The sequence below is a fragment of the Maylandia zebra genome, linkage group LG5, assembly GCF_041146795.1.
Source record: "Maylandia zebra isolate NMK-2024a linkage group LG5, Mzebra_GT3a, whole genome shotgun sequence".
Lineage (NCBI taxonomy): Eukaryota > Metazoa > Chordata > Actinopteri > Cichliformes > Cichlidae > Maylandia > Maylandia zebra.
The window spans coordinates 25,979,998-25,998,252 of NC_135171.1; the positions used below are offsets into that span (position 1 = coordinate 25,979,998).

At 41.6% G+C, this 18,255-nt stretch overlaps 2 protein-coding genes across 2 annotated transcripts; one reads left to right on the top strand and one right to left on the bottom strand.

Moving 5' to 3' along the window:
- The first annotated feature begins 1,064 nt into the window (after positions 1 to 1,064).
- On the top strand, positions 1,065 to 12,309 carry plch2b (phospholipase C, eta 2b). Its single transcript, XM_004548620.3, has 21 exons — positions 1,065 to 1,711; positions 2,649 to 2,795; positions 3,275 to 3,518; positions 3,634 to 3,763; positions 5,267 to 5,437; positions 5,744 to 5,837; positions 5,963 to 6,166; positions 6,246 to 6,366; positions 6,458 to 6,629; positions 7,800 to 7,910; positions 7,998 to 8,081; positions 8,164 to 8,261; positions 8,354 to 8,442; positions 8,555 to 8,740; positions 8,836 to 8,943; positions 9,046 to 9,170; positions 9,264 to 9,348; positions 9,439 to 9,585; positions 10,779 to 10,858; positions 10,948 to 12,028; positions 12,116 to 12,309. Exons 1-21 carry the CDS (start codon positions 1,360 to 1,362, stop codon positions 12,121 to 12,123), a joined length of 3,837 nt encoding a protein of 1,278 aa, XP_004548677.2. The 5' UTR covers positions 1,065 to 1,359; the 3' UTR covers positions 12,124 to 12,309.
- Positions 12,263 to 18,199, bottom strand: grik6 (glutamate receptor, ionotropic, kainate 6). The gene is made up of 10 exons (XM_004548619.3): positions 18,092 to 18,199; positions 17,881 to 17,970; positions 15,074 to 15,105; positions 14,809 to 14,988; positions 14,433 to 14,656; positions 14,173 to 14,270; positions 13,849 to 14,066; positions 13,546 to 13,765; positions 13,194 to 13,438; positions 12,263 to 12,887 (listed from the first exon to the last, which is right to left on the bottom strand). Exons 2-10 carry the CDS (start codon positions 17,945 to 17,947, stop codon positions 12,783 to 12,785), a joined length of 1,389 nt encoding a protein of 462 aa, XP_004548676.3. The 5' UTR covers positions 17,948 to 17,970; positions 18,092 to 18,199; the 3' UTR covers positions 12,263 to 12,782.
- Between the last annotated feature and the right edge of the window lie 56 nt (positions 18,200 to 18,255).

Here is an 18,255-nt window from a genome sequence, read left to right on the forward strand (position 1 = left end):
ACACAGTTTCGATGTTCCTCGAAGTGTTGATGCATTTCCCAAAGCAGCTCATGCGTTTAGCAAAACACCACAGTTCTGCTGGATGCATGAGCTTTTTCTAATGTCACTGAATGAGTTATTGCCAGGTTCCTTTGACATTGTGTAAGCATGAGTGGTCAAAATATTTAGCCATTTTCTCAGAATGAAAGCCTTTCTGTGGCTGACTAACTGCTATTGTGTGGTTTCACGTTCAATTATTCTATTAACATCTTATGACAAGTGCAAATAAACTATTTTATTTGTCCTGCCATGATCTCACAAAACTTTTACACTGCACAGAACATTACCATGGAGACCATCAATACCAAGAACATGAACTGTGGTAAGAAAACAGCGCTGCAACACTGAACAGCCTGTTGCTTCTGTCCTTTTGGACACCAGTAAGAACTGGTGTCCAAAAGGACGCCTGATTCTCTCCCTTGCAATGCAGCAAAGCCAGAACCACAATGTGCACCACATCCACCCTCTGCATTCTACACCTACACACATCCTTACATCTCTTCTTCTTCCAAGGCAGAATTGTTGCCTCCAGGAATGTTTATCTGAGAAGGCTGCTACATGTTTATTTGTACTTTGATTTATTTTTTAAGAAGCACAAAGACACAACCAATAACTGTAAACCAATTGTAGAATTTGTATTAAGCTTCTGAAACATTTGCAGATAGCTAGACCCTTTCTCTTGTGTACAAGTAAAAATATTGTGAAAAATTTCACACATTGGTTTGACAGCTTCACCTGCCATTCGAGAAGCGTCTGCTCTATGTCAGACTTTTGCCTCTAGGGGGAAATCACTGCACACAGTATGACGATACTTCAAGCTTCTTAAAACCTTAATGGCTCTAGTGGTAAAGCCTAATACTGTGTGTCATAAACATGGTTATGAAATCTACTTTAATGTCCATATTCTGTAATAACTTTGACTCTCATAGGTATGGTTAAAATAAAATGTGCAGCCACCGTGTCCCACTGTCTTCCTTCAGAGGCTTACTGGAAAATCCCTCTATGAAAGCAAGGCTGAAGCCTCACTCCGGGATTACAGCTTCAGGAAGATTTACTGACACAAACAAGGTGCACACTTCTTCCAATCTGAGAGCCCTCTCTGCATGAAAACATTCATAGAAGAACACTTGATGGTCACTACACTGGAAACCCGGACAAACAATGTCAAGGAATGAGCTTCCAGGGTGGGAATGTCGGTCCTTGCTCCCATGTAGGAATGCTTTAACTACAAGATGAGGATATGCTGACCCGCGTTACAAAGAAACCTGTCTGAAGAGTCCAACAGAGTGGGGAGGAAGAAGGTGGGTTCTCGTGGTGTGGATGGGCCAGGAGAGCTGGACCCAAATGTACAACTCAGGGATGAACATCAGCTCTGCGATGGCACCACAGTCTCCCGGACACAGTGGAACTCCACCACTGTCCTCTCTGCCTCCTAAGAAGACAACCTTTCAGTCCTTGGGATCTCTGTCATCAGGAGTGTTTTCACCGTCTCCGGCTAAAGCCTCCACTCATCAGGCAAACCCTGGCTCCAGCCGACTGAATTCCCCCACTCCATCTATTATGAGCTCCCCAAAACTTTGGCAGAAAGCATCTGTTTCTCGACTCGCAGAGGAATTCTTCTGGATTGGTGGAAGTGTGGTTGCACAGCCTAAATGGAGACTGGGTCAGATAGGTAATATTAAGTCAACTGATCACTAAATAATACTTAAATAATCACAGAAGCTCAGCAGCCTGTTTAGCAGAGGTGCTTGCTGTCTGCACCACACTGAGAGGGAAGAGGGAAAAGTTTTACTGGACATTTTTATTCCGGGTGTTGTAAATTTAAAACATTTGCCGTGACGTGTTGTCGCGAATGGCCTTCAAAACAAGGAGCTCGCACGTATAACAAATTAGGGAAGCAGTGAAGCAGATAATGGGCATATGGACAGTGGACAATCCTTTAGGATTAGCCTGAATGGTGTGCCAGGTTGCGTCACATGCACCTGAGCTTCAGATTACAAACAAAGGTTACTCGCACACAACACATAAACTGGTGACCTGATAATGACTTCATTGTTAGGAGAAAAAAGTGGTTCTGTTAAACGCTTTCCCAGTATACTTACTGTGGGCGCACACACCATTAAAGATTTCATGGAAAGTCACTGAAGGAAAGTCAGAAGAGACACTGTAGAGCACTGTGACGCATCTGGCTGTAGGCACAGGCGTTTCTTTTTAGACAATAAGTAGTTTGTGTATTTTCATGGTGTAACTCAGCCTGTAATCTCACGAAGTAATGCTTGATAGTAAACCTCTAATCATCCCTTTGAGCTCATGATACTTCCCAACACAAAATAATGTGGTGTAGGATTTCATAAGTTACAAACATTCTCAGTCAATGACAACAGTAAGGCTCTTTTGACTTGGTGGTGGTGTAAGTATGGCACCAACATGATATTTTTACTCATAACCTCAGCATGCACGGTCCCAACATAGCAAGATTTTATTATTAAACTGAACATTTGATATCTTTGGGCACCCTGTGGTGCTGTCCATAAATTAATCGCAGTGGATTTCTGACAATCTTGACTAAAGAAGCCTTTGATAAATTTGTTTCTTGTGTTGTCCTGTAGTGGAGAGGTGTATGTGCACCATGCAAACTGGCACTCAGTTAACCAAAATGAAGGGGAAGAAGAAAGGACTGGTGCGATTCTTTTACCTGGACGAGCACAAATCCTGCATCCGATGGCGACCCTCCAGAAAACATGACAAGGCCAAAAGTGAGTGACCAGCTTTTGGTGTGGACGATCACTCGGGACTATTCGTATTGCATGAGAATTGAATTCAGCTCAAAGTTCATATTTGTATTTACTGATTATGATGTCTTAAAGAAACCACATTTTAGGCGTGGCCCTTCAGCTGAGGAAAAGCCACAAAAAGCTGTTTTGATGAATATTTGGTTTGGACCATCAGTTATAACTCCTGTTAGTTCGGCAAAGTTTCTTTTGGTTGATGGCAAATTTACCAGAAGAGTTGGATTTCAGCTCTTTAAAAAGCTGACATGTTTTACATCTGATAAACTGTTGTATTGTTGGGCGTTGGGACATTTGTATGTTTGCACATGGTTCAATAAATCATTTTCCTGGCAAGATTTATAATGAAATGGAGGTTTTTGCACAATACTGCATATTATTGTTTATAATTTATTTATTTTCAATGCTGCAGAGACATGAATGACCTCTCTGTTTTTGTTTTTCAGTAACTATTGATTCCATTCATGAGGTGTGTGAGGGGAAAAAGTCAGAGGTCTTCAGGCGTTACGCAGACAACCGTTTCGACCCAAACTGCTGCTTCAGTATTTACTACGGGGACCGTGTGAAGTCCCTGGACCTGGTCTCCACCAACGCAGAGGAGACCCGCACTTGGATCACTGGGCTGAAATACCTCATGGCTGGTATCAGTGATGAAGATAGTATGGCTCGGAGGCAGCGCACCCGTGATCAATATCCTTTATCCGCCCACACAACTGTTCAACATGGTTTATAGGCACAAATACATCACTTTATATTTGGTAAACTGATTGTTTAGCGTATGGTTCAGCCTTAACTGCAGCTGAACGTGGTTACAGCAGACTTTCTCTGAGGCAGATAAAAATGGAGATGGCACCCTGAGCATCGGAGAAGTTCACCAGCTGCTCCACAAGCTCAATGTGAATTTACCCAAGCAGAAAGTCAGGGCGATGTTTCAGGTAAGACTTAAACTTGACAGACTTAACATGAATGTAACCTCTAATTGACACTTGCCCTCTGCTCCCCTACACTCAAAAAGTGATTCTTTGACCTGAAACATATAAGGTCAAAGGTTAACTTATTCAAACAATGAATCATTAAGGAAAAAATGCCTGGTGAAAACTGAATGTATACCAATCAAGTCAAATTTATTTGCCTAGATGTGATAAAATTTAGCGTTTTACACTGTACTTATATAACAAACTTACATAACAAAAGTTCACATTTAGGGCGTAAATATTTTTTGAGTGCAGACATGTTTCATATAATTTTAAACTACAACATGTTGGTTACTTGAATGATAGCTTTACCTGAGTTTATTTGTCAATGATATGTAGTAACAAGCCTCATCTTTATTGAGCACGAGCATTGCTGCCACTGTCATAGTCGCTGCCTTTGTCTTGTTGGCATGCGTGTATTCTCATTGATAATACCTGATCCTAAGGGAAGGGAAATGTATATATCAGAACAAATTTTCATGGCAAATTATTCAGTAGGTTCAGTAGCTTAAAGTGTTTCTGACATGATGCCCTTCAGAACCAGAAGAAGTCCTCCTACTGCGCCAAACTATTTTTTTTTAACTCACTTAAAATAAAAAGAGATCCAAGTTGAATTTTTACACGTGCAAAGTTAGCACAATAGCTTCCATATTCATAAACTCAGGGTCACTACTTTTTTAATGATATGGACTAATTTTGTTTAATAAATAAAGTGAGAGACTACATAGGTGTGTATGTCTCTCTTCTGGTAATGTCATTGTCTGTTTCCAGTAAGAAGGCAAGTCCCACATTCTGAGAAAAACTCACAGTCACTGTCGAGACATTTAACACCACACCTTTCGTGGTAGTGACAAAGCAAAAGCATCACCAGAGATAGCACGATTCCTCCTCAGAGGACCATGTCAGTAGTTAAATCTGCACAAAACAAGTATACCAATACTTGCAGAGCCAAACCGTGCAACTAAAATGGCTAAAATAAATAAATAGAGCAAGAAAAAATATGACAGCTAGTAAATCTAGTAAAATGTTTCAAACCCAGAAAATATGACAGGACACAAATCCTGCACTCTGGGGCAGCCTAAAGAAACCAGATTGGAAAGTGTATTAACGAATAAAAAAATATGTAAAATCCTTAAGCAGACTCTCCCTGTGATCTTCCCATGCTTCCCATCATCCCATGATTATATACAGAGAAGCATAAAATGCTACAGATGGAGCCAGCAGACAAATATGTGCATTCAGTGTTTTTGTTGGAACGGTGGAAAAGGCTATCACCGGAAGCCCATATGGTTGTCACAGATGGCCTTTGTTGTATCGCAATATTGCTTTAGTTGCAGTAGCTCACTGCCCGTCCTCCCCTCCCCCACCTGTGAATGAGCTCTGTTTTGATGCTGACAGATATATCATTCAGAAGGTACTGAGAGAGAGACAGACATCATAAAATGTTTTCGCCACTATCTGCAGGAAGCAGACACGGACGAGAACCAGGGCTCTCTCGGCTTTGATGAATTTTGTTCATTCTACAAGATGATTTCCACACGCAGAGACCTCTACCTGATTCTGATCTCCTACAGCAATCAGAAAGAAGTCCTGGATCTCCATGACCTTGCACGCTTTCTGGAAAATGAACAGAAGGTAGTCAAAAGTCAAACCAATCACAATCATCTGTTTGATACTATTTATCCCCATTTTTACCTCTCCTTGAAATGTATTTTAAGTGTATCAGATTGACATCAGTGATGGTGTCTAAGAAGAAGCTAAAATGTATTTTAACCAATCACTGCAGTGCAAGAGACAAACGTGAAGTCATGAAATTGAGATATAACAAGCAATAAAGTGCTTTAAAAGATTGAATTAAATTATTGCTAATAGCACTTTTCAAAAAGCTTTTAACTTTTGGATCCAATAAGATAAAAACAGTTCATTGTGTTCTATTTGTAGATGCGAGGCCTAAACAGAGAGCATCTAGTGGACATAGTGGCCAAGTTTGAGCCGTGTCCTGAGAACCTCCAGCGTATGGTACTGGGTATTGATGGTATGTAGGCCTTGCTCAAAGTGCCTGTGGCCGGTGAAACGTCGTTATTATCACATGTCAGTCAAACCAGATTTAATTTTCAGTCTGCAAATAAAATAGCTGCTCCAACAACTCTCTTCCTTTAGGTTTCACCAACTACATGCGGAGTCCTGCAGGCGATATCTTCAACCCTGAGCACAATCAGGTAAACCAGGACATGACGCAGCCTCTAACCAACTACTTCATTGCCACGTCTCACAACACCTACCTGACAGGAGACCAGCTGCTCTCTCAGTCTAGAGTGGAAATGTATGCCTACGTCCTGCAGGCAGGCTGTCGCTGTGTGGAGGGTAAGAGCCGACACAACAAGAACCTGAGCTGTTATTTCAGTGTGTGATTTTGGTTGTCAGCTCTTTCCCCCTCTCTTAGTGGACTGCTGGGATGGACCAGATGGAGAGCCCATTGTCCATCATGGTTATACCTTGACATCCAAAATTCTCTTCAAAGATGTAATTGAAACAATTGACAAATATGCCTTCACAAAATCACAGTAAGATTTTTTTTTATTCCTGGTGCTGATTACAATTTTGTCGAGCTGGTGCACCTGCGCAGTCATTCAGTTATTGTCACCTCACTGCCAGGTATCCCGTGATCCTGTCCATAGAGAACCACTGCACTGTGCCTCAGCAGAAAAAGATGGCTAAATATCTGAGAGAGGTGCTGCAGGACAAACTGGATCTGAGCAATGTCAGCGTGCATGAATGCAAAAAGCTGCCATCCCCTGAGATCCTGAAAGGAAAGATTTTGGTCAAGGTAGAGTTGTTTTTACCCACACACACAATCACAATCACACACAAGCACACACACGCGCGCGCACACACACACACGCACGCGCGCACACACACACACCTATATGCTATTCAGACGTCACCTGACTACAGTAGGTAGTCGCTTCCAAGTATCATCTCATTGTAGTTATGACATGCAAAGTGGATGAACCAGCTGACAAAATACCTCACTGAGCTGATAGGAAGTTAACTTTAAACCAAATATTTAATCATCACAACCAAGGAATGCAGACGAGCATCTCTGATCGTGCAACGTGTTGAACCTTAAAGCAGATGGGCTACAGCAACAGAAGACCACACCAGGTGCCACTCCCTTTAGACGAGAACAGGAAACTGAAACTAAAGTTCACATGGGTTTGCCAAACGTGGACAATCCTCATTACCTCACCGTCTTGTGTCAACAGTTCAGTCTGGTGTGGTGTTGCTATAGTCTGGGTATATTTTCTTGTCAAATTTTGGGCTTGAGCATCAGAATAAGGACCAAAATCTCAGAGGAATGTTTCTAGCACCATGGAGTTAAGAGTTAAGGCAGCTATGAAGGAAAAAGGAGGGTTAAACCCAGGACCAGCAAGGTGTACCTAATGAAATGGCTGGTGAAATTTGAAATTAAGCAATACTGTTCACGTTTAGCTCAAAAACAATTTACAATGATGTAACTTTTAGCGCCTGTGAGGCCACAGACTCTCATTCACATTACATCTCAGGAATGTGACTCTGCAGATGTTGAGGTGTGTTCATTTCCCTTTGTGAGACACAATGCTGAAAACTGTCTTTTTTCTTTTCTGTAACAAAGTCTGTCAACACAACACGAAGGTGTAAATGTAAACCCTGTCCAGTCTGTTGCAATCACTATCCCTCATGCAGTGATGTGTAACCCACACAGTACTTGTGTAGGTTACAAACTGCACACAGCAAGTAGAAAGAAAGAGTGCAGCTTTGTGCTTTCTCTATCATTGTCCTTGGCAGATCCTTGGCAGTTTACAAAATAAATGATTATATGTATATTATTACACACACACACACACACACATGCACACACACACACACACACACACACACACACACACACACACACACACACACACACACACACACACACACACACACAAGGCGATTGTTAATTTTCTGTTTTTAGGGGAAGAAGCTGCCAGCAAACCTTGATCCTGATGTGGAGGAGGGTGATGTGTCTGATGAAGACACTGGAAATGAGGAAGAAGAGGACGATGATGACGATGATAACCCACAGGCAAATGAAACATTTAAACAGAAAGAAAGAAACAAAGTAAGTAAGAAAGAAGGTAAATATAGTAAGATTGCAATTTGAACTTTTCAGGATGGGAATAGCGTTAACTCTACTAATCAGCCTAAGAAGAAGAGACGATTTGGGAGATCAATCATGAGAAGCTTCAAAAGAAAGGTCAGCTGATATAAAACCAATATCTGACAGCTTTCCGTTTGGGTGACTTTGACTTAAAATATTAGATTTTTTTTTCTTTCAGAGAAAAAAGAGAATACGAGTGAAAAACAAGGCCATGTCTGATGGTGAATCAGACTACAGCAGCAGCAGGGAGAGGACACAAATTGTTTACCATCCTAAGTAAGACCCGTTACTAAACGTCAAAAACAGCTGACAATCTAAACGTTATCATATCTGGGATTACACGTATATGATTCCCTCTGTCTCCGTAGAAAAAGGAAAACAATGAGGCTCTCCCGAGCTCTCTCTGATCTGGTCAAATACACAAAATCTGTCCGTGTGCATGACATAGAAACACAAGGTAAATCCAACTAGAAACCTTTGCCTGCATTTTTGTTTTCACTAAGCACATCCCAACTCATAGAAACTTTTCAGAGTGAGTGTCTCATACATTTTAATTTTCTTTTTGGCAGCATTCATGAGCAGTTGGCAGGTATCATCCCTGGATGAGACAGTAATGAACCAGATCTTACAGCTTAAACCGGGTGAGCTGGTGCGTTTCAACCAGCGCCAGCTTCTAAGAGTCTATCCGTCCAACTACAGAGTGGACTCAAGCAACTTCAACCCACAATCATACTGGAACTCAGGATGCCATATGGGTAACAAAAGTGTCACTAAAACTCAATACTAGCGTTATGTGATACTGTTTGTTGTTAACTTGTTAACTTGTTGTCACGTTGCTGTTTCATCTTAGTTGCTATGAATTATCAAACAGAAGGTCGCATGCTTGAACTGAACCAAGCCAAGTTCTCGAGCAATGGAAACTGTGGATATATTCTGAAGCCCAAGTGCATGTGTAAAGGTACGTGGTGTTCACTCACACTTAGTAGATTTCTGCAGATTACAAAGTGAAGAGCAATGAATCCTGGATCAGCACCTAATAAATACTATTGCTTTTCATAAGGTGCCTTTAACCCAGTGTTGGAGGAGCCCCTGCCAGGACACAGAAAAACTCAGTTAGTGCTGAAGATCATTAGTGGACAGCAACTTCCTAAACCCAAAGACTCCATGTTTGGGGACAGAGGAGAGGTCAGGTCAAAATACAGTAGATATAAAGTCAAAGAGTTCAACAAAAAATACGTTTTTAACACTAAAGTCAAGTTTTTCTTGGACTTTTTTTAGATAATTGATCCCTTTGTTGAAGTCGAGATCATCGGCCTACCTGTTGACTGCTCCAAGCAGCAGACTAGAGTAGTGCATGATAACGGTACGTGTGAAGCTCCACGTTGCAGTTTAAATCACTCCGAGCCAAGCTGACTTTGTGTTTTTCAGTCTTGGTGACATTCCTTTCTTTCAGGTTTCAACCCAATGTGGGAGGAAACCCTCGTCTTCAACATTCAAATGCCTCAAATCGCCCTGGTGCGATTCCAGGTGTGGGATCACGATCCTATTGGAAGAGACTTCATTGGACAGAGGACTGTAGCTTTTACCAGCATGATGCCAGGTGGAGTACCTGTACACTTGTTTGCTTGGTTCCAGAAGTTATACTTCTGAAAGGATACTCCTTTATTCTGTTAAAATTGTTGCCTTTTGAAAGGTTATTAATTTTTCAGTGTTGCAAAAACTTCATTTTTACAAATAAATTAAAGATTTAGGACAACTTCCCACTTTCTGCAGAGTATCATTAGTGTTTTGTTTTAACTATGAGGCATTTGGGAAATGCATCTTCAGAACATCAAAAATATGAGAAACGTGCTAAAGCGATTGAGCAAAACTTTATGAATTTGATTGTTTATCCTTGCCAGTGTTGCAGATTTGTTTTGAGTCCTTACGTGTTAAAAAAGTGAAAGAATATAAGGACTGAGCTTCCATCAGTGGACTTATATACATATACACACAACGGTGCAAGAAAAGAGCACAACACATTGTCATCATCCAGTCCAGATCACACCCCCCTCAGACCAAAACAATCAGCATAAACCATCAGAGGCAGCAGAGCGGACGGTCTGATCTCACACGCTTCCACAGCAGCTTCTTTCCTAATACAGGAAATACTGTTTTTATACTTGAAATTACCTGACATATTGTCCTTTCCACAAAAAAAATTCTGAAGTAATTTTGTGGACTTGAAAATCTAACTAGAGTAAAATAAAAATAGAGCAAATATCTTGAGTTGGAGCGTTTTTTAATTTGGTGGAAATATTATGAAAACTTGTCTCATGAGACTTTGATGTATTTATTGAGACTGGATGTCTAAAATACTTCAACTGCTTTCAAAATGTTCTGTGCTTTTATTGTAATACCTGTGCTGATTTTCCTATAATATAAATTTCCTCTGACTTATGCTCTCCACAATACAACAATAATTAATAACGACTAAAACTAAGATTGAAACCAGTGAAAACTAAACTGAAGTGAGCAAACAAACCCTGAGACTATTTTAAACTAAACTAAACTGAAAGCAAAAAGTGAAAACAGAAAAAACAAAAACTAATTCATAAACAAAACTAAGATAACTCTGGTCTTGACTTTATCTCCGTGCGCATTTTTTATGTTGGCATTCATTTGTCTCTGACTCTAAGCTCTCCACAAGATGTCCTACATATCCAAACCCAGTGTAAGTGTACAGATGCCAAATAAAAGATTTCAAATCTAAATAATTTTTTTCCTGTTGTTTGTTTGTGTGCTTGTTCGCAGGTTACCGCCATGTCTACCTGGAGGAAATGGCAGAATCATCGATCTTTGTTCATGTCGCTATTATTGGCATGGCAGGAAAGGTATGGCATTATAAAATACACTTACAGATCTAAGATCATCTTCACCTGACAACTCTATCTTATGATTTCTGATTTCCTTTGTGTGACAGATCAAACCAGCAAATGCTGTGCAAGCAGCTAGGAAACACATCCAAAAAGCAGCCCAGAAGCATATGAAGAGCCATCAAAGGCAGCCATCTCTAGATTTTTCTGTCCAGTCTTCAGAAGATGGACGTGCTTTGTACTTCCGCAAAGATCTGGACACCATCTCTCAGGACAGCAGGAGTGGGGAAACGTCTCATCTGGTTCAAGGGCCCGCAGCCAAAGCTGCCATCCACAAAGGGGCCATGAGTGAACCTGTCAGACGAGCTCACAGAGTTAAAATTCTTGAACCACAAGAGACAAAGAGAGGGATCTTTAGCCGGATGTCTTCCACTGACTCCCAGCACACTGGGGTTGCTCCCTGCGTGATAGCTGAAAGCTTTGACCTTGAGACCTCTTCCCAGACTTCTTCTCCTGACAGTCCTGCTCCAGACAGCCAAAATCCAGTAATTCAAGAGGAGCTGGAAAATGACCCCAGTGAATTACAACAGTCCAACTGTGCTGGGCAGCAGATAGAGTCAGAGCAGCCTGAACCACCTGAGGAATTACCACCAGAATCAAAACCAGGCAATGACATTGCCACAGAGCCTGAGCCACTGCCAGAAGCTCAGAGTCAGACCGACACAGTCCCTCAGCCTCCACTCGTGCCACAGCCAGAAGCCAAACCTTCTCCTCTTGTCCCTCCATCATCCCCTGCAAGGGTTAGACGGACTTTAGAAGCTCCCGTGACCCCCTGGCCATCCACCCCAATAAGGACAAAGGGCCGCTCACGCAGTTGCCCTCGAAAACAGACTACCTCTGCTCAGACACCGATGCTGAACCGAAAGCCTACTTTCCACTGTCAGACGCGCGGAGCTCAAAACTACAGCAGCTACAGCAACCCTGTGAGACGCATACCCAACGGTCTCTGCCTGTTGGACACCACGTCCAGCAGCAGCAGCGACAGCAGCACCGACAGCCTAGACTTTGTGCCCCCGCCCTCATCAACTGGGTCAGAGCAACACGAAGGGACACTGCAGAGAGAGATGAAGGCCCTCTTTGACCAGAAGATGAGGGAGATCCGCTGTAAATCACCGCTTTTTCTAGATGGTGAGTCACATTTGCAAAATAATGAAAAGAAGTTTGATTACAAAAGCTAAGTGGCTTTTTGTTCTTTACTGTTTTTGTGATTTTTAGATTTGTGACAGGAAGAGATCAAGGTCGTCCTGAAAAAAGAAAAGGATCAACAACAAGAAAAAAGAGGAATGATGGTGATGGTGGAGTGATATGTGTCAGATATGTAGCTTTTCTTTCTAGAATGATGGCCGACGCAAAGCATTAAAACACTGTTAGATGTTTTTTTTTATTTCTTTTCTAATCTTGCTGAAATGTTTACAATCATCCCAGTTTTTATGCATGAAGTAGTTTTTAAAAAGAAATTGCTGAAGTCACATGATGCCACTGCCAAGTGTACAAAATACATGATGCAGAGTTGCAAGCAGTAAACCTAGAAAGTAAACATGTGCACAGTTTGTTAGCAAAATGTTGAGTTTACAAGTGTAAACTGAAATTAAAAACGTTTTTTTATACTGAAGTGTTTGATTTTTCATTGAAAGAGTAGCAGTTGTACTGAAAAATCAGTAATTTATATATCTGAAAAAGTTGGACTTTTTTTTACATTTTAGTTCAAATGTAAATAATAAGGTAAATAATAAGGTTTACAGTCTACTGAGTTAATATTTCTGTAAATTCTTTGAACAAAGTTATCAAGTGTTATCAAGCCAAATGGAAAACAATAATTAAATCAAACATAAAAAGCTCTAAAAACTAAACATTTCATAGTAGTTGAATCTTCCAAAGGCTTCTATGCCTTTTCCTTGTCTTTATCTACATTTTCCTGGGATCTGTTCCCACTGCTGGTCCTCAAGCGCAGACTCAGCTCCTCAGTCAGTACAGAGCAACATGTCTTCTGTGGGATGGACATGCAATCAAGATTAACACCAGTGCAACAAAAACACTTTATTCCACCTATTAGTTTAATGCAAATACAGATGAATGGATGGGTAGGCATCCCAGTCATCTGTATTTTCTAAAATCCATGTAATAAATGACAATGTTGCTTCAAATTGCAACCAATAAAAAAACAATCTTCTAATGGCAGAAGAACTGCCGCAGCCAAAAAAAATCATCAATTAATTTAAAATCTTAAAGAATAAACACACACACACACACTGTTTCACTTGAGACATGTAAGTTGCGACAACCTTGCGCGTACCTTGTGCTCTGCTGCACGCCTGCGACTCTTGAAGGTCAGCTCCAGGACAGCCACAATTGTTCCCAGCCCAAGGCCGAGGGAAAGCACCAGAAATATCCCCTTGAGGTTATGCGGCTGCACAGCTGACACCTTGCCCTTGTCTGCTATGCAGCTGCTTGCCCACCACTTGCTTCGCAAGTAACCCAGCTCCCCTGCCTCACTTAGCTGTAGGATTGCCACACTGAGGTTCTTTATGATTGGAGAACCTTTGAGGAAAAAAAATGATAGTTTTTGGTTATGTGCTGAATTTGATTTTACCATCTTTCATCTAAACTTAACTGTTTAATTAGAGTTTAAAAATAAATAACCTCACCAAGAGCAGCAGCAATGCTGTATCCCCTCATGCCAACGACTTCATGCGCCCGGACTAGTTCACAGTAACGCGCTACGGCTAAGTCCAGAGAAACAGACTCTCCAATGAAGGCGTAGTTGCCCTCTTTTGCACGTCGAATGCCTTCATCCATACTCGACACAAAACTCTTTGTCCGCTCCATGTGCTCATAGATTCTGCGGTACACTGGGTTGTTTGAATTCTAAATGAAGAAAAAAGAATAGCTTAGAGAGAAAAGCTCTCTAATTCCAGCTGAACTAGACACTTTAGGGCTGCAGTACTCACCTTAAAGAAAGCAAGTGTGGAAGAGCCAGCCAGGCAGCCATATTCAATCACATCCTGATTGGCCAAGTCCTCAAACCCTTTCACCATCAGGTTAGAGGACTCTGGGGTCTTAGTGGAGCTGAGGTTGGAGAAATAGCAAGCCAAGAGGACAACGCTAAATAACCACCAACTGCTGCAGATGACACGCCCCGAAAGGGCTTTGGGATGAGGGCCGGCACCTGAAACACAAAAAAGGCTCAACAAATGCCACAAAAGGGAGAGATGTTCACTTGTTTGTTGTTCAGATGCTTATCGGATTAGGTGGTGTCTGGATTTGCCATTAACCTTGAAGAGTCAGAGCTCCAGCTGTGTACCAAAGGCTGTGGAGGAGACCGAACGTGTTTTTCTCACTCTGAGGCTGACTCCACTCAGAAGGGCTGAGTCTGCAATTTGGATCAAAGGTGTTAATTGTTAATGAGACAGCACTCAGAGTAACCCACTGCCCGAAGGAATACAGATATAACCTCAAAACCCTCAAGAACTTAAATCAATCATTATTAAATGAATCATAATAATCACTTTAAAGAACTGCTTTCATGACCAACCTGGCAACTATGAAGATGCAAGCAGCCGTCCCCAGATAGGCAATGAGTATGCCAACCCAGGTCTGTGCTGAGAAAGGGGAAAGGAAATCAAAGAAGCCTGCATCCTCTGAAATGTCCTTCCTCAGCAGAATACTGATTCCCGTCTGCATGAATGGTTTGGTCATTCCCACAGCTTTCTCCCGAGCTGCAGTGAGAGTCAGTGGAGCAATAGCGAGGTCTGCTTCCTGTAGGATAAAAATATATTTGGCTAGTTTGGATATATAATGTGGATACTTTATTGGAACTTCTTAACATAGTTAGGTTTAAAGTCATGTTGATTTTTTTTTCAAAAACACCACATATTCACTTCTTCTTTTGAGAGTGCTTTGCTGCTCACCCCTCTCACCACCTCTCCAACCATCCCGTTCCAGTTCCCGCTCTCTTCCTGTCTACCATACGCGCCATCTTTCACCAGCTGCACTTTGTACTTGAAGCCCACTTTCTTGGCTACTTCAGAGAGCAGGTCCACGCAAAAGCCTTCCAGCTGAGCACCTTTGGACATCACATACGGCTCTTGCTGAAAGAATCGATGTGAAAGTCAGTGGGATTTATTTCACACTTAATTTTGTATTCACAAAGATATGCAAAGCCAGATTAGGTACCTTTATTGTTGTGATTCTGAGCTCTGACTGCACTGTTGTTGAGAGACAAAAATAATTAGATCAGCAATTCCATGAATTTTAAAAACCACAGCACACCTACATAACAGCTGTTTTCTGATTTTTATGGGACATTATTTGGAGTGTCATGTATTTTATTTACTGTCAAATATTTTTTAAATCTACTCAAAAAATCTGCACATTTTTAGCACACGCATCCCCAGGTCTCTGTTTATGTTTGAAAATGTCCTATAATATGTGTACCAATCAGGAATAACACTGATTATCACTGCATGCTGGCACCTGTTGGTAGGTGGGATATATTAGGGAGCAACTGAATATTTTGTTCTCAAAGTTTATGTGTTAGAAGCAGGAAAAATGGCCACAAGGATTTGAGTTAGTCTGACGGGGGCAAATTTGGATGGTAGACAACTGAGTCAGAGCATCATCAGAACTGCAGGTCTTGTGGGTTGTTCCCGGTCTGTAGTTGTCAATATCTGTCAAAAGTGGTCCAAAGAAGAAACAGTGATGAACCAGCAGCATCATAGGCTCATTGGTTGACCCATGTGGTCTGATACAACAGACAAGCTACTATCGCTGAAATTGCTGAAAAATGTTAATGCTGCTCCTGATAGAAAGGTGTCAGAATACACAGTCCATTACACTTGGTTCGGTACGGGACTGCATAGCTGCAGACCAGTCAAGGTTTCCTTGCTGATCCCTGTCCACTGGCAAAACCATGAACAATGGGCATGTGAGCATCTGAACTGGACCACAGAGTGATGGAAGAAGGTGGCCTAGTCTGACAAATCATGTTTTCTCTTAATCACAAAGCTGGCCGGCTGCATGTGCATCACTAGAAGGAAGCAGGGTAATGGTTTGGGCAATGATCTGCTGGGAAACCTTGGGTTCCACCATCCATGTGGATGTTTAACACCTATCACCAACCTAAGTATTGTTGCAGATCATGTACACCCTTTCATGGAAACAGTACTCCCTGATGGCTGTGGTCTGTTTCAGCAGGATAATGTGGCCTGCCACAACAACAAAAAAATGAGTTAATTTAAACCAAGAGTGGTTTAAATTCCTGCAGATGCACTTGACAAACAAGTCTGATCCACGGAGGCCCCATCTCACAACTTACAGGACTTATAGGCTCTGTTGCTAAAATCTTGGTGCCATATACCACAGCAAACCTTCAGGGGCCTAGTGGAGTCCATGCCTTGACAGATAAAGGCTGTTTTGGCAGCAGAAGAGGGACCAACATAATATTATGCAGGTTGTAACAATGTGTATATTGTATTTGTGTAAATGTTTCTCTCTCTTTGTGTGTTACCTTTGCAACAGGCTAACAACCTGTCCTGGGTGTAGCCAAACCTTTGTCCATGTGATGTTTTGCCATAATGCACAAAACCAAACACAGTAGATCTGCACCTGGTTTACTGTTTTTGGTCAACACCTCATATCAACTGTGAAACATGGTGGTGGAAGTTGATGATTTGGGATTGTTTTGCAGCCACAGGCCCTGGGCACCTCCCACTCACTGAGTGGACCACAAAATCTTCTCTATATCAAAGTATTCTAGAGACAAATGTGAGGCCATCTGCCTAACTTTGGCTGGATTTACTTCATTTTAAAACCTGCAATAGAGTACAGTAGATATTTTTTGTGTGTCCTGAAAATGCCCTGATATAAAAAACCATACAATTGACACAGAGTTTACTTTCTTTTATGTCTGTAAGCTGTACTAACAAATATTCACATTTTTACATGTTTATAAAAGCTCAAAGATTAGAAAGACACAATGGGAAGAATAAGTTAAAAACAAGTCCTTGTATGCTTTTACCATCACAGATGTTTTCATAGTTGGAGTCCAAACTAAATTTAGAAGAATCAAAAACTCCTTTGTGCAGCTTTTCATCTTCAGACTTTAACACACAGAGACGTCCCTGAGGTGAAATTTGGGGTCCATCTACTGACTTTTTGAGCTCAAGTGGTTTCCGGTATCCTGGAGATCTGGCGGCTCTGCTCGCCTACTTGAAAAGTGTCCACAATCTATTTAGAGCAGTGTGTTATTCCAAAGAATTACAATGCTATGGCGCTGTGAGATGGGAGGGCAGTCAAAGAGCATCAAAAGCCTCAATTCAGGCCAAGGCCTAGGGGATCCGTCACCACAGGGTGACCCTGACAACCATCAGATCCTCCTTTTCAAGAGATGACACCAACACAAGCTCTTAAAGCCCCTGTCAGTTTTTGGCCACTCTTACAGACAGGGTCATTGTTTGCTCCATGGACTTGATTTATTATCGTTTTTTGTGTCCGCTGGCTAGCTTTCTTGGACAGGATGTAGTGCAACACTTTGATATTCAGCAAGGCTGACAGTTTATGTATTTGTTTGCTGTCAACCATGATCATTTTCTACCAATTACTGGGGAGGAAACATGAGGAATTTGGCAAAGAAAGAAAGCAAGCTGCCACCACTCTGGATTACAAATGCAGTGACCGGGTCAAACTGTAACGTATCAGTCTGTAGAAGCAAACTTAACAAACACAATGTTGTTGTTGAGGGATGGATGGATGGATGGATGGAGAGATGGAGGACCGGACATCCATCCATCTCTCCATCCATCCATCCATCTCTCCATCCATCCATCCATCAACAACATTGTTGGATGGATGGATGGATGGATGGATGGATGGATAGATGGATGGATAGATGGATTGATGTCCATCCATCCATCCATCCATCCATCCATCCATCCTTATCTTTTATGCATAGATGTGATCTAAATAAATAAACAGTCTCTTACTTGCAGTACATGTGCCCCTGTCCAGGAGAAATCCAAAGGACAGCAAAAACAATCCAAGCAGCATCATCTCTCTTAATCTAGACTTGCAACCTACAAATTATTAGGAGAGTAGTAGTAGTTTAAGGAGCATGCATAGAAGAGATGCATCAACTTTATAACACAAAAGCAAAAAACAAAGCAATCAAAGCAATAAAAAAGCTTAAAAACTAACCTGAAAAGAGTCCAGGATTTGACAGCACGTCAGCTTCGAACTGACCCTGACACTAGCCAGCGCTCGACTGTGATTCACTGTGAACTGGCGTTTTTCAGATTGCAGTGAAACAAGAGATAGCCAACCAAGACTTTGTGGGTGGAGAATGTGGAGTAATTATTTTA